At 37.4% G+C, this 25,218-nt stretch overlaps 1 protein-coding gene across 3 annotated transcripts in view; it reads left to right on the top strand.

Annotated features, from left to right (window-relative positions):
* Positions 1-19,949, top strand: part of TSC22D1 (TSC22 domain family member 1) — a 154,435-nt gene extending 134,486 nt beyond the window's left edge. The window contains exons 1-3 of one of the 3 annotated variants that reach the window (XM_036011339.1): positions 16,170-16,266; positions 17,355-17,406; positions 18,573-19,949. In XM_036011339.1, coding sequence (XP_035867232.1) covers positions 17,404-17,406; positions 18,573-18,830 — 261 coding nt within the window. In that variant the 5' untranslated portion in view covers positions 16,170-16,266; positions 17,355-17,403 and the 3' untranslated portion in view covers positions 18,831-19,949. Of the gene's footprint in view, positions 1-16,169; positions 16,267-16,557; positions 16,926-17,354; positions 17,407-18,572 lie in introns of those variants that run through there. The other 2 variants (XM_028526416.1, XM_028526414.2) reach the window with 2 other exon arrangements.
* The last annotated feature ends 5,269 nt before the right edge of the window (positions 19,950-25,218 follow it).

Below are 25,218 nucleotides of genomic sequence, written 5' to 3'. Positions count from 1 at the left end.
CCATATAATAGGGATACCAGAAGGAGAAGAAGAAGAGCAAGGGATAGAAACCCTGTTTGAAAAAGTAATGATGGAAAACTTACCTAATTTGATGAGAGAACAAGTCACACAAATCCAGGAAACACAGAGTCCCAATCAAGAGGAACCCAAAGAGGTCCATTTCAAGATACATCATAATTAAAATGGCAAAATTCCAAGACAAAGAGAGAATTTTAAAGGCAGCAAGGGGGAAAAAAGAAAGTAACATACAAGGGAGCCCCGATAAGACTAGCAGCTGACTTCTCAGTGGAAATGCTCCAAGCCAGAAAGGAATGGCAAGAAATATTTCATGTAATGAGAACCAGAGGCCTGCAACCAAGACTACATTATCCAGCAAGGCTCTCAATTAAAGTGAAAGACCAAATAAGGAGCTTCCTGGACAAAAGAAGCCTCAAAGAATATACCTTCTCCAAACCAGCTCTGCAAGAGATGCTAAAGGGTCTGCTTTAAGAACAGGAAGCAAAACAGTGAAAGAGAGAGGAACACGGGTATGAAAAAATGGCAGTAAATAAGTACCTATCAATAATTACCTTAAACATAAATGGATTAAATGCCCCAATCAAAAGACACAGAATAGCTGAATGGATAAGAAAACATGAGCCACACATATGCTGCCTACAAGAGACCCACCTCAGAACAAAAGACCTACACAGACTGAAAGTGAAGGGCTGGGACAAATATTCCAAGCAAATAGACAGGAAAAAAAAAAAGCCAGGTTAGCAATACTCATATCAGACAAATAGACTTCAAAAAAAGAGTCATAAAAACAGACCCAGAAGGTCTCTTCTGGGAATTCATAATACTCAAGGGACGAATACTCAAGGACTTCATAAGAATACTCAAGGGAAGAATCCAGCAAGAAGACATTAACATGGTAAATATACATGTACCCAACATAGGAACCCCCAAGTACATAAAGAAAATCTTGGAGGACTTCAAGAAAGATATTGACAGCAACACAATTATAGTAGAGGATTTTAACACCCCACTGTCTTCTAAACAAAGTATCAACAAAGATATTGTAGCATTGAACAATGCCATAGATGAAATGGACTTAACTGATATATAGAGAGCCTTTCATCCCAAAGAAGCAAAATACACATTCTTTTCAAGTGCATATGGAACATTTTCAAAGATAGACCACATGATAGGACACCAAACAAGCCTCAACAAATTCAAGAAAATTGAAATCATACCAAGCATTTTCTCTGCCCAGAAGAGACTGAAACTAGAAAACAACCTCACGGAAAAAAAACCCAAGCCTACCAACTCATGGAGATTGAATAGCATGCTATTAAACAATGAATGGGTCAAGAATGAGATTAAGGAAGAATTCAAAAAGTTTCTGGAAACAAATGAAAATGAACTCACAACAATCCAAAACTTATGGGACACAGTGAAGGCAGTCCTGACAGGGAAGTTCATAGTGTTATAAGCCTACCTAAAAAAGAGAAACATTTCAAATAAGCAACCTAACTCTATGACTACAAGAACTTGAGGAACAACAACAAAGATAGCCTAGAGCAAGTAGAAGGAAGGAAATAACCAAGATCAGAGTAGAATTAAATGATATTGAGACTAAAAACACAATTCTAGGTATTAGTAAATCCAGGAGGTGGTTCTTTGAAAAGATAAACAATCAACAAGCCTTTAAGCAGGCTCATCAAGAAAAAAAGAGACAAGACCCAAGTAAACACAGTCAGAAATGAAAGAGGAAAGATTACAACTGATACCACAGAAACACAAAGGAGTGTAAGAAATTACTATGAAGAACTATATGCCAAGAAATTTGAAAACCTAGGTCTAATGGACAAATTTCTAGAACATAATCTTCAAAAACTGAATGGAGAAGAAGCAGAAAGCCTGAACAGATCAATAACAGCTGATGAAATTGAAGCAGTAATCAAAACACTCCCGACACACAAAAGTCCGGGTCCGGATGGTTTCACAGGAGAATTTTACAAAGCATTGAAGGGAGAGCTAACCTCTTCCTTCACAGATTATTCCAAAAAATTCAAGAAGACAGAAGACTACCAAACTTTTTTTATAAACCTAGCATCATCCTAATCCCAAAACCAGATAAAGACGTAACAAAGAAAGGAAACTTCAATCCAATATCACTGATAAACATAGATGCTAAAGTCATGAACAGAATATTGGCAAACCACATCCAGCAACACGTTAAGATCATACACCATGATTAAGTGGGATTCATCCCAGGGATGCAAGGATGGTACAATATTTGCAATTCAATAAACAATAATACACCACATAAACAAAACAAAAGACAAAAATCACATGGTCATATCAATAGATGCAGGAAAAGCATTTGATAAGGTACAGCACCCATTTATGATAAAAACACTCAGCAAAGTGGAAATAGAGGGAGCATTCCTCAACATAATAAAGGCCATATATGAGAGACTACAGCCAACATCATACTCAATGGACAAAAACTTAGAGCTTCCCTACTACATCAGGAACAAGAGAAGGATGCCTGCTTTCACCACTCCTATTCAATATAGTATTGGAAGTCCTAGCCACAACAGTCAGACAAGATGAAGAAATAAAAGGCATTCAAATTGGAAAGGAGGAAGCAAACTGTCATTGTTTGCAGATGACCTGATAGTGTACATAGAAAATCCTATAAATGCCATCAAGAAACTACTTGACCTAATAAGTGAATTTGGGAAAACAGTGGGATACAAAGTCAATATTCAAAAATCAAAGGCATTTTTGTACACCAGCAATGAAATATCAGAAACAGAAATCAGGAAAAATGTTCCATTTGATATAGCAAAAAGAAAAATAAAGTACCTAGGAATAAACCTAACCAAGGAGGTAAAAGACCTGTATTCAGAAAACTACACAACACTGAAGAAAGAAATTAAGGAAGGCATAAATGGAAGCATGTACCATACTCATGGATTGGAAGAATAACATCATCAAAATGGCCATACTACCCAAAGCAATTTATAGATTCGGTGCGATTCCTATTAAAGTACCAAGGGCATATTTCACAGATATAGAACAAACATTTCAGAAATTTATATGGAACCATAAACAACCCCAAATATCTGCAGCAATTTTGAGAAAGAACAAAGGAGGAGGAATCATGATACCTGATATCAAACTGTATTTCAAGGCCACTGTAACCAAAACAGTCTGGTACTGGAATAAAAACAGACACATGGACCAGTGGAACAGAACAGAAAGCCCAGAAATAAACCCAAGTCTCTGTGGTCAATTAATATTCAACTAGGGGGCAGCAGCATAAAATGGAGCAAAAATAGCCCCTTCAAGAAATAGTGTTGGGAGATCTGGACAGCTATGTGCAAAAAAAAAGAAACTCGACCACCAACTTACACCATACACAAAAATAAATACAAGGTGGATGAAAGACTTAAATATAAGTCATGACACTATAAAAGTCCTAGAGGAAAACAGGCAGGAAAATCTCAGACATTCCACGCAGCAACGTCTTCACTGATATGTCCCCTAAAGCAAGGGACATAAAGGAAAGAATAAACAAATGGGACCTCATCAAATTAAAAAGCTTCTGCATGGCTAAAGAAAATAGCATTAAAATGAAAAGATAACCAACTACATGGGAAAACATATTTGCCAATGATACCTTGGACGAAGGTTTGATCTCCAAAATATATATAGAATTCACACAACTCCACTTCAGGAAGACAAACAACACATTGAAAAAAATGGGCAAAAGACTTGAACAGATACTTCTCCAAGGAGGACATACAGAGAGCCCAGAGACATATGAAAAGATGCTCAGCATCACTAGCCATCAGAGAGATGCAAATTAAAACCACAATGAGATACCACTTCATACCATTGAGAATGGCCATCATAAACAAATCAACAAACAAGTGTTGGAGAGGACGTGGAGGAAAGAGAATCCTAGTGCGCTGTTGGTGGGATTACAGACTGGTGCAGCCACTATGGAAAACAGTATGGAATTTTCTCAGAAAACTAAAAATGGAACTACCTTTTGACCCAGCAATTCCACTGCTAGGATTATATCCTAAGAACCCTGAAACACCAATCCAAAAGAACCTATGCATCCCAGTGTTCACAGCAGCACAATTTACAATAGCTAGATGCTGGAAGCAACCAAGATGCCCATCAGTAAATGAATGGATGAAAAAACTATGGTACATTTACACAATGGAATTCTATACAGCAGAAAGGAAGAAGGAGCTCCTACCCTTCATGACAGCATGGATGAAACTGGAGAGCATTGTGCAAAGTGAAATAAGCCAGGCAGTGAGGGACAAATACCGTATGATCACACCTTTAACTGGAACATAATCAACAGAAGAAAAAAGCAAACAAAATATAACCAGAGACATTGAAATTAAGAACAATCTAACAATAGCTAGAGGGGAGGGGGGAAGGGACAGTGGGGTGAAGAGTTTTCAGGAACTCTATAAAGGACACTAGGACAAAACCATGGGGGAGGCTGGAAGCAAGGGAGGGAGATGGGATTGGCTGGGGTTGGGGGAGGGGGAGTGGTGGGGGGGAAATGCTGACAACTGTCATTAAACAAAAATAAAGTAGTTAAAAAAAGAAATTAGTTCTATGGGTCATCCTACAATTAGATAAACCCTGGACAAAACACACAACATCTTTTCTTCCATTTCTAAACCTACAGAATAAGGAAATTAGAACTAGATAATCACTAAGATCTATTTCAACTCTAAATTTCTGAATAGATCAATTAAAGAAACCCTCCAGCCCCATTTAAGTTGCTGAACTGGAGTCCAGAGAGACTGTAAAATGGAAATGTGTCCCTTGATGAAAGCAGAACAGAGAGTTGTCTTTTCCAATTTGTTAATGCTTACCTAAGTCTAGACTGCATTAGAAATTCCAGTAGTTGTGTGATACTCTAGAATTAATCTTCACCTACATAAATAAAACTGTTCAGTTGAGCTTCATCTGCAAAAACTATCAACAATAGTTTTTGGATCTCTAAAGGGCCTACTCTAATGGCCATAGTTGGTCTGTATGCATAGATTAAAAGTTAAGCTAGTTTCTATTGGCTCTTATTTCTGTACTGCTTATTGTAGCTATCTTCTGAAATTTAACTTGAAAAATTTGCTTAAAATAACAAGTTACTTTTAAAAAGTAAGAGTTTAAAATATCTGTTTTCCATAGCTATGCAAAAGTAAAGTAGAAAGTGTTCGTTTTTGGTGGGAGACTTACATGAGGTTTTCGAAATAGGAAATCATAAACAGGACAATTTCTTGCATCTTCAGAAATCTTATCATTTGCTTCTAAATCTGTGATGTCCCTTTAATGCTTGGCTTTTGATTTTCACAGTTCACTACTATTAAACACAAGTGGTAATTTATGAAGAAATTTGGCTTTGAGAAGCTTATTTTCACAAAGATAAAAAGAAAAAAAAAAGAATATTCACCATTTGAATCCCATTGCTTTAAGTTATTGATTCTTTTTAGCATATTTTAGAATTATTGGTTATGTTAAATAAGGCAAAGACATAGAGGCATATGCATATAGATATGGGAGTACTAGAAATTATTTCTAAAATTACTACAATAATTTAAAAGTAATCATAAATATTCAGAGAGAAAATATACAGAAAAATATATTTATAGAGGGCCTTGTACATTATATGTGTGTGTATAAATAAAAGGTTATATTTAAATTTGTTAGGATTTTTGAAATTCTCACAAGTATTTTTTTTAAAGTCTTTTAACACTAATATGGGATGTAGGGAACATGTAGTATCAGTATATCTTAGTTCTCTTGCAGATTAATCACCAACAAACTTGATAGCTTTATGAACAAAGTAAAATTACAGTTTAATATTCACACTAAATAATATATTTCATGTGATTATAGAGCAGCTAACTACCGTATTTTGCCATGTGTTATGCACACCCACGTTTTGTGTACATTGTACATGGGATTATTATACCCATGGTATGTAATCATTATACCCATGTACAATGCACATCTTTATTTTTCCCCAAAAAGTTTGGACAAAAAAGTGCACATTACAAATGGTAAAATACAGTAGTTACAAAGTAGGCATTTTTAACTGTCTTCAATGAAAGCATTTAAGTTCTTGGATTAAAACTTTTCTTTAATACCTTTTTTTCTACTTTGCTTTTAAACTGTTTTTAATCAAAATAATACATGTACAGGCTCTAAAATAGTCAAATTTATAGAAACAGAAAGTAGAGTGGTGATTACTGGGACTCTGGGTGGGGGGATTGTCTAATGGGTATAGTTTCAACCATTATGCAAAATGAAAAAGTTTTGAAGATCTGTTTCATAACAATGTATATACTTAATACTACTGAATTATATGCTTAAAAATGATTAAGATGATAAATTTTAGGTTATATGTGTTTTACCACAATAAAAAATATGTGTATATATATGTGTATATTTATATAAACATTTATATATTATATATGAATATGTATTTTATGATACTGTAAATATGTATTTATATATAAATGTGTGTTTATATATTTATATATACACAATAAAATGTCTCTGTGTGTGTATATATATAAAGATCAAGTGGAATTAATAAAAAAAATAGCAGTTCCTTTTTTTTATTCTCCTTAATTCTGCTATCTAGAGGCAGCCACATTTTTCCCCTCATTTTTTAGTTAATTTATGTACAGTAAAGTTTCTCTTTTTGGTAAACAGTTCTACAGGTTCTGACAAACATAAACAGTGGTTGCACCACCACCGCAATCAAGATATGAAACAGTTCTATCTCCTACCAAAACCTCCCCTCTCTTCTCCAGTGGTCTGGCAATTTCTGACCTATTGTCTGTCCCTCTACTTTTGCCTTTTCTGGAATGTCATATAAATGCAATCATAGTTTGCAGCCTTTGAGTCTGGATTCCTTCATTTACCACACTATATTTGAAATTCACTTATGTTATTACATGTGTCAGCATTTTTTGTGTGTGTGCAGAGTAGTATTCCCTTGTATAGATGTGCCACAGTTGATCCATTCTCCAAATGAATGACATTTCAGTTGTTTATAGTTTTGATTCATTATGTTAAAGCCACTCAGTGTACAGATTTTTGTGAGAACATGAATTTCATTTTACTTAGGTTAATAACATAGGATTTTTGGGTTTTATGGAAAGTGTGTCTATGTTTATGAGCAACTACTATGCTGTTGCACAAAATGGTTATTTTGCATTCTTACCATCAATATGTGAGCATTTCAGTTGTTCTGCATTCTCACCAACAGTTGGTATTTTTAGGTTTAATTTTTAAAAATTTTTTAATTTAGCAGATATATCTCATTATGGTTTTAGTTTGCATTTCTGTAATGATAATGGTGTTTGTTTTTTCTATGTGCTTATTTATCATTCATATATCTTCTTTGATAAAGTGTCTCATGCCCACATTATTTTTAATTGTGTTGTTTTCTTGCTATTGAGTTTTGAGTTCTTTATATAATTTAGATATAGGTCCTTTATAGGATAGGTAAGTTACAGTATTTAAATATGATCTATAGTTTGTCTTTTCATTCTTGTAGCAGTGTCTTTTGAAAACAGGAATTCTTCGTTTTTATAAAGTCTGGTTTATTAATATTTTTTTCTTATGGACTGTGCTTTTATATCTAAGAAATCTTTGCCTAATCTAAAGTTTCAAAGATTTCTCCTGTTTTCTTACAGAAACTTTATGGTTTTGGATTTTGCATTTAGGTCTATGTTCCATTTGAAGTTAATATTTCATATGGTGGAAGGAATGGATCAAGTAGGTTTTTGTTTTGTTTTGTTTTTGTATATGGCTATACTGTTGTTCCCATACTATTTGTTGAAAAGGTTATTTTTCTGCACTGAATCACTTTACATCTTTGACAGAAATGAATTTCATATATATGTGTGGGTCTATTTCTGACCTCCCTGTACTGTTTCATTGCTTTATAGGTTTGGCCTTTACCAATTACCACCCTACCATGACCAGAGTAGCTTTACAGATATCTTAAAATTAGGTAGTGGGGTCCTTTAGCTTTGTTCTAAAATCATTTTGGTTATTCTAATTCCTTTGCCTTTACAGCTAAATTTTAAAAACACTTTGTCATTTTCTACACAAAGTCTTGCTGGGATTTTGATTGGGATTACACTGAATCTGTACATTGTTTGGGGTTGGTAAATTGAAATATCAACAGTATTGAGTCTTTTAAAGATGAACATGGTATATTTTACCATTTATTTGGGTCTCTGATTTCTTTCACCAATGTTTTATAGCTTTCAGTACATATTTTGTTAGATTTATACCAATTTCATGTATTTTTATGATATTGTAAATGAAACTTTAAAGTTTCAATTTTTCATGGCAATATATTGAAATACAATTGATTTATTTTCTATATTAAATTTCTGTCCTGTGACATTGATAAACATGCTTCTTGTTAGTTCTAGTAGTTTATTTGTACACTCTTTGAGATTTTCTACATAGATAGCCTGTAAACAGAATAGAGATGGTTTTATTTTTTTTTTCTATCCTGGATGCCCTTTGTTTCTTGTGTGTGTGTTGCCTTATTGCCTGCCAGCTACCTCCAGTGTGTTGCTGATTGAGAGTGCTGAGTGGACAGTTCTGCCTTGTTTCAGTCTGAGGAGGAAGCCATTTATTCTTTTACTGTTAAGTGTGATAGCAGCTGAATTTTTTGGTACCTATCTATCCTTTATCAAGGACAAGGATGAACCCTTTAATATTTTTCTGAAAGTTTATTTTTTATTACAAATGGATGTTTAATTTTGTCAAATTGCTTTTTCTGCATCTATTGACATGATTCTATAGTTTTTTTTTCTCTTTTTAGTCTGTTGTTAGAGTGAATCATTAGTCTTTTGATAAGAGTGAGTTTTGCATTTTCAGGATAAAGGCCATTTGGTTATGATGTATTTATTATCCTTTTTATATATAGTTGGGTTCAATTTGCTAGAATTTTGTTAAGAATTTTTACATCTGTTCATCAGGGCTGTTGTCTGTAGTTTTATTTTCCTTTTTTCATAATGTTTTTGTCTGATTTTAGTATTAGAGTAATGACAGCCTCATAGAATGAGTTGGGAAGCATTTCTCTTTAATTTTCTGAAAGAGTTTGTGTAGAGTTGGCATTATTTCTTCCTTAAATGTTTAGTGGAATTCACTGGTAAAACCATTTAGGTTTGAGGTATCTTGTGTAGTAAGGTTTTAAACTACAAATTAATTTTAAAAATAGATATATTTGTGTTATATATTTCTCTTTGGGTGAGTTTTTTGGTAGTTTGTGTCTTTCTAGACATTTGTCCATTTCGTCTAGGTTGTTACATTTATTACAATAAGTATAATATGTTATATTTTTATTTTAATTTAGTTCAAAATATTCACTGACTTTTCTTTTGATTATTTGATACATGCGCTGGTTATTTACTTACTTACTTATTTATTTATTTTAAAAGGATTTATTTATTTATTTAGAGAGAGGGGAAGAAAGGGGAAGAAAGAAAAGGAGAGGAAACATCGATGTGCCAGAGAAACATCAACCAGTTGCTTCTCGCACCCAATCGGGGGCCTGGCCTGCAACCCAGTGTGCTCTGACCAGGAATCAAACAGGCAACCTTTAGGTTTGTGGGACACCTGACCCACTGAGCCACACCAGTCAGGGCCAACCTTTGGTTTATACAGCTATGAGTTACATCATTGGGAAATTTGGAGATTTCCCTGATAATTTTATGTAATTGATTACTACTTGAATACCTTTGTGCTTATAGAACATATATTATTTGAATCCTTTTAAATTTATTGAGACTTGACTTATGGATCAGAATATAGGTCTGTCTTGGTAAAAAATTCATTGTGTGCTTGGAACACATGTGTATTTTGCTGTTATTTCATGAAATTTTCTACAAAACCAGTTAGGGCAAATGGTTGAATCAAGTGTTCTATATTCTTATTGTCTGCTTACTTATTCTTTTAATTATTGAAAGAATATATTGAAAATTCCAACTTTAATTGTGGATTTTTCTATTTCTCCTTGCAAGTCTATGAATTTTTGCTTTATGTATTTTGAAGCTCTATTATCAGTGTGTAAACATTTAGGATTTTTATGACCTCGAGGAATTGACCCTTTTATTTATTATGAAATGGTCTTTGGCCCATTTTATATGAATAATATAGCCACTTCAGTGTTTTATGATTGATAAATGGGGTATCTTCTTATATTCTCTTATTTTATCTATTTGTGCCTTTATAGTTAAAGTATATTTCTTGTAGGCAGCATATAGTTGGGTCTCATTTTTTAAAATCTAATCTGACAGTCTTTACCTTTTAATAAAGTGCTTAATTGAGAACATTTACATTTATTGAGATTATTGCCATAGTTGGTTTAAATATATCTTGCTATTTGTGTTTTATTCTGTTCTTTATTCCCCTTTTTATTCTACCTTCTGCTAGATTATATATTTTCTTATGATTATTTTTTCTCTCCATTATTGACTTATTAGCTATGATTCTTCGTATTGTTATTTTGGTTGTTTTACAGTTTGTAGCATACAGTTGACCCTTGAAGAACAAGGGGGTTAGGGGCACAGACCCTTGTGTAGTCATAAATCACATGTAACTTTTGACTCCACAACAACTTAGTTGTCCCTTGGTACCTGGAGTATGAGTCCCAGGACCTCTGTGGATACCAAAATCCACAGTTGCTCAAGATCCCTACATAAAATGGAGAAGATCAATTCAATGCATATAGTTGGCCTCTGTGTCTGCAGATTCCCAAGCAGAAATTCAAAACAGTACAGGTCTTTTTTTTTTTTTTTTAAGTTTTTATTTACTTATTTTGAGAGAGAGGGAAGGGAGGGAGAAAGAGAGAGAGAGAAACATCGATGTGCAAGACAGGCCCCCAGAAACATCCGGGAACCTGGCCCACAACCCAGGCATGTGCTCTGACTTGGAATAGAACCCACAACGGTTCAGTTTACAGAACGATGCTCCAGCCAATAACACACCAGCTAGGGCTTATCTTCATTTTGAAAGGTATTTTCACTGGACATAGAATTGTAGGTTGAGAGGTTTTTTAACTTTTTCTTTCAGCAGTTCAAAGATATTGCTGCACTGTCTAATGTTTTCCTTTACCTTCTTGAATATATAAAATGTGGTTATAATTGTTTTAACGTTCTTGTCTAGAAATTGTATCATCTTTGTCATGTCTGGGTCATTCTGATTGATCAATATTCTTCCTCATTGGGAGTCATATTTCCTCGCTTGTTTGTATACCTGGTATGTTTCAATGGATGCCAGACATTGTGAATTGCTGAATGCTAACTGCATTTTATTTAATATCCTCCAGCTTTGCTTTGGGACAAAATTAAGTTACTTGGAAACAGTTTGATCTTTTCAAGCCTTCTTCCTTTTAAACTGCACACAAGACCAAAAACACTGTTCAGTTTAGAACTAATTTTTCCCCACTGCTTTGACAGTATCCTTCTGAATATCTGGTGCCCTGTGTTTACAAGTCTTTTTTACTCAAGCTGGTAGTAACACCAACTATTTCTGACCCTATATGATTTCCAAAAATTGTTCTGCTTCCGTGGCATGGCTCTTTCCCCAGCCTCAGGTAATTTCCTCCCATCCATGTACTGATAAGTGCTCAGCTGAAGCCTGGAACAGAGGAACCATCTGCAGACCCCATTCTCTGTCTTTTATTTTCAAGTGTTTTTCAATCAAAGCAATACCTGTACATACCTAAAGATCAAATAGAGTGGATAGAAAAAAAATATTAGCAGTTGCTCTTTTTTTAGTCTCCTGGTATATTCCTCAGAAGCAGCCAGTTTTCAATTTTATGTCTTCTCATATTTACCTACCCATGTCTGTGTAATGTATTTATACTGTCATTTCCTCCTTTTTCAGTTTTAATATGTTCTAATCAAGCTACAACTAGTAGGTTAGGACTTAGCACTTTTAAACCATTTTTACCACACATTTTTCTTCCCACCAATTTCCCAACACAGTTACTTTTCAAAGTTAAACCAATAAAAATTAATATAATTATGTAAATTTTATTTATAAGCGTACTATTTTTCTTGCTTTTGTTTTCTTTAAGACTGTCTTCAAAGTTAGCTAATTGCTCCATTAGAGCTGTCACATACCAATCTGTAGTTCCCCTGCCTCCTTCAGTTGCTTGCATGTTTTAAATCATCATCTGTTTATTACCACTGAAGCTCTCTCTCCCTCCCAAAAGCTTCCATCTTCCTATGCCCCCATTACAGACCGGGTGCTGCTTATGCTTGCTTAGCAGTCACTGCCCTGAGATTTCCTTCCCCATCATCCTGCTGTTGATTCCTGTTGTTGATTCCCTGCCTTCTCTCCAGTGTTTGAGTCCCCAGTTCATGTGTGCCATGTCTGTCTGTCTGTATGTCTGTCTCCCCTTTTGGAATATAACATTGCTTATTTAAAGACAGTTTTTTTTTTTATTGTGTAAGTACACTTAACCTGAGATTCATGGTCTTCACAAAGTTTTAAATGTACAACACAGTATTGTTGACTATAGGTACAAGGTTGTATAGAAGATCTCTAGAATTTATTCATCTTGTTAAACCCATTTTCTAGGTTTGTTTCTCTGTCTTGGTCTCTGAAATAGCTGAAAATATTTTTATCTGACCTTTACACTTAGATGATTCTTGGGCAAATGAAAAATATTTTTCTTCCAGAATTTTTTTTAATAAGAGTCACAGGTTTTTTTTTTGTTTGTTTGTTTGTTTGTTAGATTTTATTTATTTATTTCTTAGAGAGGAAAGGGAGGGAGAAAGAGAGAGAGAGCAACATCAGTGTGCAGTTGCTGGGAGTTGTGGCCTGCAACCCAGGCATGTGCCCTGACTGGGAATCGAACCTGTGGCACTTTGGTTCACAGCCCGCCCTCAATTCACTGAGCCAGGGCTTTCTTCCAGAATTTTAAGGACATTTTCTTCATTCTTCTCTGGCAGCTAGCACAACCATTCTGATATTAATTTTTTGTTTTGTTTTGTTTTTTCCTGTTTAGAGGCTTTTAGGATTTTCTCTGAATGATCTTTAGTTTCAAGATGATGTGCTTTGGTATAGCACTTTTTTTCACTTTTTGTGGTTGTCATGTTATATTTAATCTGGTGACTTTTGCCCTTCATTTCTGGAAAAATCTTAATTTTTTAAATAATTTCTTTCCCTTTGCTCTGTGTTTTTAGGTTTCATTCTATTTTGATGTTGGATCTCCTAGATTCATTCCATAGTCTCTTATCTCTCAGTTCCATTTCTTTTTCTTTTGTTTTACTTTTTAGAAGATTTTGTCAACTTATCTTCCAACTTTTCTATAGAAGTCGGGGAAATTTAAAACAAAGTTGAATGTTTTTGTTTTGATTTCTTTTGAATTGCTTCTTGTTTGACAGTATGTGGGACCCAACACTAAAACATTACTTGTTTATTTGTAAGTCACCTTTAACTAAGAATCCTATAGATTCACTTGCTAAACGTGGTAACCCTATTCCCAGTGCCTAGTGAGAGTAAACCAGGAAAGGGAAATAGCCTGCAGTCCCTGGACAACTGTGATTTGTAAGCAGTATGCTTTAGCTTTTTTCCTCACAGTCACTTTAGATTTGTAAAGAGTTTGGACAGGGAGACAGAGATGATCCTATTTGAGTGATGGATTCCCCAACTGTTACTGTATTGGTCAAGTCAGATCAAATTTGAAAAACACGTGTTACTAAATTAGAAATACAGAGGCCCTGCCCTTGCTCCTCTTCTCATATCCTAGAATGCTGTTAATATGCAGATGATTGAATTGGAATCCAGGTAAAAAAGCTTTTAGGCAAAACAGAACAGAAAAACAAATACAACAACAAAACACCCAGTCTCCAATGTTCAGGCTGCTTCAATATGCTCCAGATTACCCACTGAAATGAGACCTGATCTCTGCCCAAAGCCTGAAGATCATTATTATCATTCATGCCCTTAGGACTCTCTCCTGGAGGCATAGTAGTGTTCTCCCTGTCCTCTCGGCTGGTCTTTTGTTGAGCTCTGGGTAGGCACTATTTTATCAGATATTTTATCTTACAAAGAGAAGAATCTTTGAGAGTAATTCTAGCCATCTGTGCTTCAGAAATTTCTGACCCAAGGGGATTCCACCATGGAGCTTTCCTCCAATCCCTTTGCCTTTTTAAAATTATCTTTTTAGTTTTCATTTAAAAATCTATTTTTAAAGGAAATTAGCCATTGATTTGAGTATATGAAAATAAATGTTTCTAATGTTTTCTGTTGTATATCTTTTGGCTTGCAAATATTCCAGAAATATATACACTAGTGTTCAAGGATTTATGTACAATGACATTTCTTATACTTTTATTTAAAATAGCAAAATATTGGAGATGACTATAATGTTCCTCTGTAGGTACATGGATTAAACAGGCTGTGGTTGCTTGTATTTTGGTTTATGTAGGTTAATACAATGGATGATCAGTCAAAATTAATGAAATGAAAATGAAACCAACTTTTCTTTCTGTTTGTGTTCAAGAATGTCATGAATAAATGAAATTCAGTTAATTCAGTAATTTAAACTTCAGCTGGGAATTTTAAATTTATTTCTTTCTATGATCTTAAAGTTTTATTTTTTTTCAGCTCTTTTTTATAGCCTAAATGCCTTATTTTTTTTCCTGGTCAGCTCAAATATGTAAATAGATTTAATTACAGATAGCTTTAGTGATAACTTTTAAATATAGAAACTACTATGTACTAAGTAACAATTCTATCTAGCATTCATAGACATAGGGACCATATGCCTGTTCCACTTTCTGTTTCTTTTTACTAAAAATGAGTGCCTTCCCTGAATAAATTTCTACCAAGAGATAGTATATATATGTATGAATTTTCATAAATTATAAATATGCTATCAACTATTACTTGTTACTCAAAATCAAAGCCTTAAAATTAGGAGAATACTATGAATCTTAAAATAAAAATGTTATTGCTTTATAGTCAGTCACATTTTGGTTTTAACCCAGAAGAGAATTGCCCTTTCCATCATCTACCACATTCACCAGATTTGGTTCCTAATCACTCTGTACAGTTTTTAAAACCAAATGCTCCCTCCCAGCATTGGGTCAACTTAAAAGAATGTCTTAAAGGCTCTGGTGGCAATAAAAATTTCCTAAATGAAAAGGATACTGCTTCAGGGAGAATGCTTGTTTGAGAGAGAAAAGACAACACTCTCTGTATATATCTGTGTGTGCTTGTAAATAGAATATATATACATATGTGTATATTCTGTGGTCAAATTTTATATACAATCTGCCAATGGATTAGAAAACTAGTGGTTGTTTCGGTTTCTGGTTTTTGTTTTTTTATAGTGTTATGCCATTAGAGGGCAGTATTGTAGAGATTAAAATTGCCTTCTTAAATCTATTGAATTACAAATTTTATAATTTATAAGCAAATTTAAGGCCTTAGATTTTTAGTATATCAAATTGTAATCACGATGCGCCCCTGAAAATATTTCAAAATAATAGAGGGAATGTATAACGGGTTAAGCTATTTTACACACAGATCTCTTGATTTGGGTTTGGAGAAGGGAATTATTTTGGTCAGTGCTGCTAAACAGTGCAATATGTACTTCACAGTATGTCAGCCCCTCTATAGAACGAAGTTTATAGGAATCAGCCACTTTAGGGACTTACTGAAAACAGACCTATGGATGACTCAACCTGTGGGTCGACTTTTCTAGCTAATAAGTGGAAGAAGAGATGAGATTTTAAAGTTTATGTCTGTCTCTAGGGACATTTTGGGAGAAACCACTTGATTTTATCAGGTAGATGCCTGTTTGCTTTTATATATGTACGTCTGGCAGACTATGTAACGCTTTTCGTTTTGTTTCTACCTGAAATTAATAAGTTCATGGAGAGAGAGTATTTCTCAAAAAGCAAGTGTGATTTTTTTCACTCTATAATTCACTGGCTTTTAAAAAGAAGTATTATTACAGTACAGTTATTACCTTTATCAATGTAACCGCCTATAAAATCCTCCCTTTACTGCTGCCTGTAAGAACTAGATAATTGAAATCGAGACACTCGAGCTCCTGCAAGTCTTAGCGTTGGGACTGGGCATGCCCAGTAGCTCAGGCGGTTCTGGTTGCAAATAGGAAGCTTTCTTCCTTCTGCAGCCGCGGGGACAGGCAGCTCGGTGGATGGGGGTCCGGCTCCCATAAACGTAAGCACGTGCGGGGCCCCAATCGTATTTTTCCGGGATCCTAGACGTTTTTTGCAGAACAGTGGTCCGGCTTCTCGTGGCTGTGGCGGTCTCAGAAGCCCAGCACCCAGCCCCTACGAATGCGGCCTTGGCCAGCCCACCCGAAGAGCTGGATCCGGAGGCGGGGGAATGGTGTGTGTGTTGGGGGGGAGGGGGGGCAGTGAAGCCGGAGGAGGGCGGGGAAGGGAGAAGGGGCGGCTCCAATGGCGTGTTGTCCAATTGCCGAGGCTCTTCCCTGCATATATTTTGCTCGGAGACCAGAGCCCTGCTTGATCCTAGTGGAGCCCGGCAGCCGACTTGTGAATCTTCTCGGTACCGTTTGTGATCCGCATATTCCTGGCATTGCCAAACCCCAGAAGCCGGGTCTCTTAAATTAGGGCAGCTGTTTTCTATTTCTCCCTGGGCTGCAGAAAGCTAGGAGATTTTTATCTAGCTCAAACAAGGCTTCTGGTATTCCTTTTTTTTTTCTGCGAGGGTGTTTTTGGCTGCAATTGCATGAAATCCCAATGGTGTAGACCAGTGGCGATGGATCTAGGAGTTTACCAACTGAGACATTTTTCAATTTCTTTCTTGTCATCCTTGCTGGGGACTGAAAACGCCTCTCTGAGACTTGACAATAGGTAAATGTCGGCTGGGATAGTGTCTTTAAATTTACTCGTTGAGATACTTGTAATAATGCAGGTGAAAGAGCCAGGAGAATTCCTTTGTGCATTACTGAGGGTATAGTGATAAGGATGTTGCGTTTTGCAGTGTTTAGAATAGCCTTCTCTTCGCCAGCCTGGCCACAAAACAGGCTTTTACCACATTATGTAATTTAGCCCTTTGTGGCTCACTAGAATAGGGAAATGTCTGGATATTCATTAGTAAGAGAGGGGCTTATGTTTTATGGAGGGTGATATATTACATAGGATTAAAGAATATTTCAAAAATAATGCTAGAAACATCACAAATTGGAAAATCTTTTGTGTGTGTGTGTGTGTGTGTGTGTGTGTGTGTGTGTTGGACCTTTAAGATAAATTCCATTTATCATTTTTCCCCCTTTTTTCCAGCTCCTCTGGTGCAAGTGTCGTAGCTATTGACAACAAAATCGAGCAAGCTATGGTATGTACTGATTAAAAGTCATTTGTACTAAATGTGGGCACAGTACAAAAAGCGAGCTGTCTCAGGATGGAACCAGGGCATCCATAGTTAGGATGGTGATGGCTGTGCATACATTAGAAATGCCTGCACTGCCCCCATTCTGTCAGCGTGAAGCCACGCACCGAGGCTGCCGTGGAGAAAGGGGCGCCGAGGATGTTCAGTGTGCTTTACAAGACCGATCTCTCACAACCTCGGGATTTGTGCAGAGTCCCTTTTTGCTGGGGAATTGCTAGGGACACACTAGCCCTGCGTGTCCTCTGGTGATAGGCACATCTCTAAGGATGTGGCTTTACTAGGAAGCCTAAGGTTTACTAGGGAACCGGGGGTTGTGGGGGGCCAGAAGTGGGGAACTCGGAAAGGAGCCATCTAGTCCCGACACAGATGGATCCTAGTGATGTAGGCTACTGCACAATGAAGACAAATCCGAAAAAAAGTTTTGTCTTCCCAGCCTGCGCCTGGATTTCTCCTATTTTTTATTTCCGCCTTGGCTGTTCTTTGTTATTGGAGCAGCGCCTGTGGCTCTTCTCACGGGATTCTCTTCCCACTGTTGCTAGGCAAACTCCGAACCTTTAATTCGGAGCTATAAATAAATCGAGCTCTCATTGGTTACGGCGTCTGCCCAGGTTTCTGTGATGTCAGTATAATCTCGAAAGGAGGGCGGGGGTAAGGGTGGAGGGAGGAAAATGCGGCAACATGCTCCGTAGGAACTGGCTGCAGCCGGTGCTGAGGGAGGCGGTCTGGCGGCAGCAGGCAGGCGGGGGCAGGAGAGACTTGGGGGCGGGGAAGTGGCTACGGTTGCTGCGGGTCTGGACATCCTGCGGCCAGTCTCCTGCTTGGCGACTCAGAGCCTCAGTGCATGTTGCCATCTCATGTAGGAACCCGACTGTTGGCACTGCTGGCTAACTGCTGCAAAGCATAGACTTTTAAAAAGTTGATCACTTATACATTAAACTTGAGTATTGTACAGTTGTGATTATATTCAGATTTCCCCTGGTGCTGCTAAATGAACAATAAAAGCAAGATATTTAAATGGTGAGGGAGAGCCAGGTAAAATAATACTTTAGAAATAAGGAGTCTGGGAAATAGCAAATAGTAAGTTAAACCCTTTTTTCCCCTCTCCCTTTCAGGATCTGGTGAAAAGTCATTTGATGTATGCAGTTAGAGAGGAAGTGGAGGTCCTCAAAGAGCAAATCAAAGAACTAATAGAGAAAAATTCCCAGCTGGAGCAGGAAAACAATCTGCTGAAGACACTGGCCAGTCCTGAGCAGCTTGCCCAGTTTCAGGCCCAGCTGCAAACGGGTTCCCCCCCTGCTACCACACAGCCACAGGGGACCACACAGCCCCCAGCCCAGCCAGCGTCCCAGGGCTCAGGACCAACTGCATAGCCTTCTATGCCCCTGCAGAACTGGCTGCTGCTGTCTGAACTCAACAGACCGGAGATGATGTACTAGGGGGAATCTGCCTCCACAGTCACCCATTTCATTACTCGCTGCAAAAGAGACGTGAGACTGACATATGCCATTATCTCTTTCTTCCAGTATTAAACACCCATATGCTTTTGGCTTGAAGAAATTTCTTAGTTGGGTGAATTACAGTTGAATAGAGAATTAGCATGGATATACTGGGACCTTGTGCAGCTTGGCACATATTTGAGAAATGGTTTAATTGATGCTGAGGAGCTGTGTGCCTTTCCATCCCTTCCCTGCTCCCCATCCTTACTTCCAAGAGTTGTCTCCTGCTTGCACGTAGTGTACAACATGGGTTACGGAGCAGTGGAGCTCCACTGGACTGTCCTCTCTCCTCTTCTACCCATGAAGAACTTGAGAGGGAGGTAAAAGGGAAGACTGATGCATAGTCTTGCCTAAAATGAGGGGAAACAGTTCATTGTACAAATTGATGACTGTCACCAAAATCCATAAAAAACAATAGTACTGTGTGCCTCTTTCTGAAACAGTGGATGACACAAAACTATTAAGAGTGACTAAAAGGTGACAGCTAGCTGGGACCTAGGCCACCTTACCATGAAGGATGTTTTGCTTATTATATATTTGTGTATGTAGTGTAACTATTTTGTACAGTAGAGGACTGTAACTACTACTTAGGTTGTACAGATTGAAATTTAGATGTTTCATTGTCTGTCTGAAGAGGTGTGGATTGTCTTTATAGAGAGATCTACATAAAAAAATACTACATGAAGAAAACCACACCTAAAGAAATTTTAAGAATTTGACAGTCACTTTGTGTAATCTGAAATCTAGCTGCTGAATATCTTGAAGTAAATCCCTGTTCACTGAAGTCTTTGGATTGAGCTGGTTGAATACTTTGAAAAATGATCAGTTCTAGCTAATGAGATGAATTCCCAGTAGGGGTTTCTGCATATTACCTGTATAGTAGTTATATGCATACGTTTCTGTGCATGTTCTCTACACAGTTGTAAGGTGTCACTGTATTTAACTGTTGCACTTGTCAACTTTCAATAAAGCATATAAAATGTTGATAAACAAGTGTTTTCATATTACAGTGTTAACATAATTGCAGTCATTTCCACAACTATTTCTAGGTAAAGTTACAACTATTGGACTAGTGAAATCCTGAAGGAAGGGTAAAGGGGTTGGGCAAAGTAGGGGTCCTAGTAGTTGGACTATGGAGGTGAAAGAAAATAGACATTGCATTATTTCAGCCAGTAAGTGTAGAGAGACTTCATGAAGGAGACAGAGTTTAGTTCTTCAGACTAGTGTGACCTGGACAAGTGGCTTCACCTCTCAAGAGCTGATGCGTGGGACATTGAAAGAAATCATCTTTAAGTTCCCCTATGGCTTTAAATTTCTAGGAGTCCATGAAAGTCTTAATTTTCCAGTGTTTAGCAGCTGAGAGGGGAATGAGACTTATTCTGTATGTAATTCCACTAAACACATTTAGGATAAGTATATTGACATTAGAGAAGGTAGTTTCCACTTTTAGAATACCCTGGGTTGAGATGTCTTTCCTAGTGTGGATTGAGGCTCCAGCTCCTGGGAGTGTCTAAGCAGAAGACAGGATGATTCCAGGGGTTTCCTCTGAATTCGAGGTGGGTCTGGAGAACAAGGGCATCTCTTCTAATTGATTCCTTAAGACTGTAAAATAGGTTGAAATTTAAAATGTGATGGAATTTTAAAGCAAATAGGCACCTGATAAGTGAGGCTGGGGGGTCCCACTCTTTTCTAGGAGCGGTGCCAGCTCCTATGACATTAAACAGGATGTTCTTACCAGCTCTGGAATCTGCCCCGGGACTTCAGCAATGGCCCTTTCCCACGCCCCCTCCACCCAGTGGGAGTCGGCACTGCTGAGCTCTAAGGCTTATTTAAGGCCTTGCAGAAGAAGGACTTCACTTTTATGAATCCTTTATTTCTCTAATGTATAGCTGTTGGGAACATGGATGGGTAAATGAAACATCAGAGCTCCATAAAAGGAAATGGATAGCATGCGTGTGTTATAAAGCTCAGAGTGACTGGTGTAGCGACACAGGTCATGGCGAAGCAGTAACTGCTGACCACCACAGGCTGGTGGCAGTTGCCATAAACTTGGTTTGGGGAAATGGAGAGGACTTAAAAAAAATCTTTGTCATATTGGTTTAAAGGTTGTATAATTTTGACTTAAAGAGACACTTATGTTGTAATGATATTTCTTTTAAAAAGAAAACTATAGTGAATCGAAATCTCCAGCCATTTCATCTTTTCTGTTTTCAGTGAAGATATTCAATGCCAAACGTGGTAATTGTGGAAACTTTGAGACGTTTTATGTCAGTGTATTATTAAGATAATAGAGAACTTGCTTCTAGGCTATTTAATGGAATTTGTAGCCTTTTATTTAAAATGTGGCACTCCTGTGACATTTTGGGAGCTGAATATCGTGAAATAAGAATGGGTTAAAATCAAAAGGTGTTTTTTGACACACGTTCATTTAAAAATCACTAAACATGCTTCAGGTCAGTGATTTGCAACCTTTGTTATCTCATGGCACACGTAAACTAATTACTAAAGTTCTACAGCTCACCAAACTATTTTTTGCCAGTCCAACAAAATATTGGTGTAAGTTTGATTCATTCACACTGGTCCACTATTGTGTTGGCTGTTGTCATTTTTTAAATTTGACAGTCTAAGGCAGGGGTGTCAAACTCATTTTCACTGGGGGCCACATCAGCCTCACGGTTGCCTTCAAAGGGCTGAATGTAATTTTAGGACTGTATAAGTGTAATTACTCCTTTACTAGTGGCGAGGAGCTCTATGTTTGGCCTTTTGAAGGCAACTGCGAAGCTGATGTGGCCCCTGCTGAAAATGAGTTTGACATCCCTAAACTAAGGGAAAAGAGGTCAGTGCCCCTGACTAAATAGTCAAGTATTGCACGTTTTAAAAATTCCTGTGGCACATTGGTGTACCTCTGGAAGCACGCTGTTGCTTTAAGTGATGGATTTATATTTCAGGATGTTTAAGGTAATTTTAAAACGTATTTTACTACTTGTTTACAGACATGATTAGACCTTTAGTTGGGCTGTAAGTTATTGTATAATTGACTCCATCATACTTAACATTCAGCACAGCAGGGAAGGCTTAACGGAAATGAAATGTTGTGCCAGTGCTGGGTGTTCTGACGTCAGCAGCTGCAGCAAGAGGGAGCGCTGAGCAGTGAAAGAGAAACAGGAATTTGCATGCTTTTAATGCGTGTCTGCTTTCTGTTTCAAATTAACAATTTTCATAACTCAGTGATTCTGTGCTTTTTGGCATACTTATAAAGCAGAAATTTATTTTTCATTTTGTGATGAATATGTAGTGCCAGGATCAATTTTAAATTTACCTAAGAAATGTATAGAAGTTAATTATAACTAAAATTTTAATTGAAAATTAGTTTCAATAGACAGTACACTGCCTTTCTTTCATATAAAATAAGTAGTTGGAGCTACCAGGGGCCTGACAATGTAACTATTTTCCAACAGAGAAAATGGCATTAAAGATTAGAAACAAAGGCAGAGAAAATGAAGTTCCCTCCAGATAAAGTTGTCTGGAAATGGAAAAATGTGCCCACCAGTGGAACTTGGAAGCAGGTTGTGCAGGAAGCTTCCTGCACGGGTGTGAGGAGAACGCAGCGCTGAGGGACAGGCCTGGCCCTGCAGTCACGAGCCAGGGTGACCTTGGGACAAGGAGTGGAACCTTTCAGACCCCTTCTCATCTGTACAGTGAGGAATTGGATCAGACCAGGAAGATCCCGTCCTGCCATAAGGTGCTACAATCCTCTGCTTTGTACCATGACTTTACTCTTTTGGCGGGGGGTGGGGGGGATATGCTGGTTTTGTTTTGTTCACTTCTTGGGCTAAAATTAATTTAGTTTAACCCTAGCTCTGCCAGTGACCTTGGGCAGGTGACTTTACTTGCATGCTGAAATGGGGACATGTTCTCTCCATAGCGTTTTTGTAAAGATAATGCTGGAAAGCAGTAAACACAGTGATGGGTTCAGGGCAAGTGGTCAAGGAACGTTAGCCTTTTATTTTTGAGTCATTTGTCCTCTTGTTCTTGTTTGTTCTTATATTTAATTTTGTGTTTTCTGTAGGAATAAAGTTGTGGCAGTTTTATTATTTAATAGCTTTTCATTTATCACTGGCCAATAGTGGTGGTTATTAAAATTTTATTACAAAAACATTTTTAAAAATGCCATTTGGAATATAGACAGAAATACACCATTTCTTCTGTGTCTAAATATGTAGCGTTGGCTAGGTAGCTTAGTTGGTTAGAGAGTCATCCTGATACACCAAGGTTACAGGTTCAATCCCTGGTCAAAGCACATACAACAAGCAACCAATGAATGCATAAAAAAGTGGAACAACAAATTAATGTATCTCTCTTTCTCTCACCCTGCTCCCTCCCCTTCTTTAAAATCAACTTAAATAGTAATACCTAAAGGCAGCGGTTTCATTTATGTGGTTGAAGAAGAGATTCATTGGGAATTGTTCATGTTTGAAAATCATATTAGTAGAGGTATATGCACAATTACAGGTGGAGTACATATATATGTATATCTAACATTATATATAAGTATATATAAATTATATATATATAAAATCTTAAATTACTGATTTTTTATGGAGAAAAGCGCTGTGTAAAACAGCCGTGAAATGGCCACCAGGCAGGCCCTAAGTCACTGGGATGAATAATCAGGCTTTATCAACAACTACTGGAGGGTTCAATGGCCATTTTAAAATGGAAAAAATTACAACAATATTACAATATAAGTCTGTGCTTTAGTCCAGGTGTTTTGGAATCATGTCTGTGGGCCGTGACAGAAGTTCTTGAGTGAAGGGAAGGTAGGACCTCAGGGGTGGATGAACGGCAGCTGGAGAGTGTGTGCTCCATCCACAGATCAGGGGACCAGGTGCTGCTTAGCTCCGTTCAATTGTTGCTGTGTGGGGATTCAAGCACTGTGTCCCCAGGCCTTCCAGTTTTTAAGATCTAGGCTCTATCTGAAAATTTCTGATTTTTGGACACTGTGCAGACCAAATAAAAGTACACTTACTAAGTGCTGATGTGGCCCACAAGTTTTAAGTTTCCACTCCCTACCTTCTATACCTGTCTTGAGAGCTAGTCTCTAGCTCTAAATGGCTGCTCATCCTTCAGCACAAAACAACCTTTTTGATTATTGAACCTGGGCATAGGCTGTTGGGTAAGCTGTGTGTTACTTTATTCAGAGACCATTTACTGAGCACCTTCCCTGCCTCACAGAGACAGTGCAGTGAACAAGGCACACAGCCTCTGCCCTCAGGGACAGCCCAAGGAGTTGTCTTCGAGATAAATGAGGTGTTTTGTTTTCTGGTGAAATTTGCCTTATGTAATATAGTAACTGAATAATTTCTTCATTATTCCTTCTCAAATGAACCCTTAGCAAAAATCTTTCTGGGAGTTCTTTTAAGAATTCTTGTTAAATTGATAGCATTTACTCTTGGGGATATAAACTCCTTCATTACATTTTATAGCTAACTCATTTAGGGAGAAAGACAGATGTGTGTGCTACAAGGTTCTATAACACATGCTCTAACTTTCCAGGAATAACATATTTCAATGAAAGTAATCTGCCCTATTGTGTCAAGTACATTCCAGTCATTACCCCAATAGTGGTGTGTAGTCACTGCAGACTAGCAGACTAAGAAAAGAAAAGACTTAGTTTCTCTCCTTGAGGAGAGAGTGGATGTGATGATGACCAACAGCACTGGTTTGCCTGGGACAGAGGGTGTTCCTGGGAAGTGGAACTTTCCATGCTAAAATCAGGAAAGTCCCAGGCAAACTGGCACAAGTTGGTTGCCCTAGATCTCATTTTCTCGTTTAGCTGGACATACAGCTAAATCACATCTCCTAGCCCCTTGAAGTTAGCTGTGACCACCACTTTTAACTAATGAATTAAGAGCTGAAGTGACCAAACACTTTCGGACTTGGCCCTAAGAAAACCGTTTTGGGGGATCTCCTGTGCTCCTTCCCCTAACACTGACCCAATGGAGATGACCTGGTAACCTTGAAGGTGACAGAGCCTCTGTCCGCCTGGGTCCCTGAATAACTATGGGGTGTCCTCCCCTACCAACCTGGAACCAGCCAGCACAGTCACATGAGCCAAGAGTATGCCAGCCATTAGGCATTTTAAATCCGCTTGTTTTAGTGGCTAACCTGAACTAATGAAAACAAGTACCCTGAGTTCAGGTGCTGCTGTCAAAAAAACCTAAAATGTGTGGCGCTGACTATGGGGTGGGGGCTGATAATG

This window comes from Phyllostomus discolor, chromosome 11 (genome assembly GCF_004126475.2).
Source record: "Phyllostomus discolor isolate MPI-MPIP mPhyDis1 chromosome 11, mPhyDis1.pri.v3, whole genome shotgun sequence".
Taxonomy (NCBI): Eukaryota; Metazoa; Chordata; class Mammalia; order Chiroptera; family Phyllostomidae; genus Phyllostomus; species Phyllostomus discolor.
The sequence above is the reverse complement of the archived record's forward strand: the minus strand, read 5'-3'. Positions and strand labels throughout refer to the sequence as shown.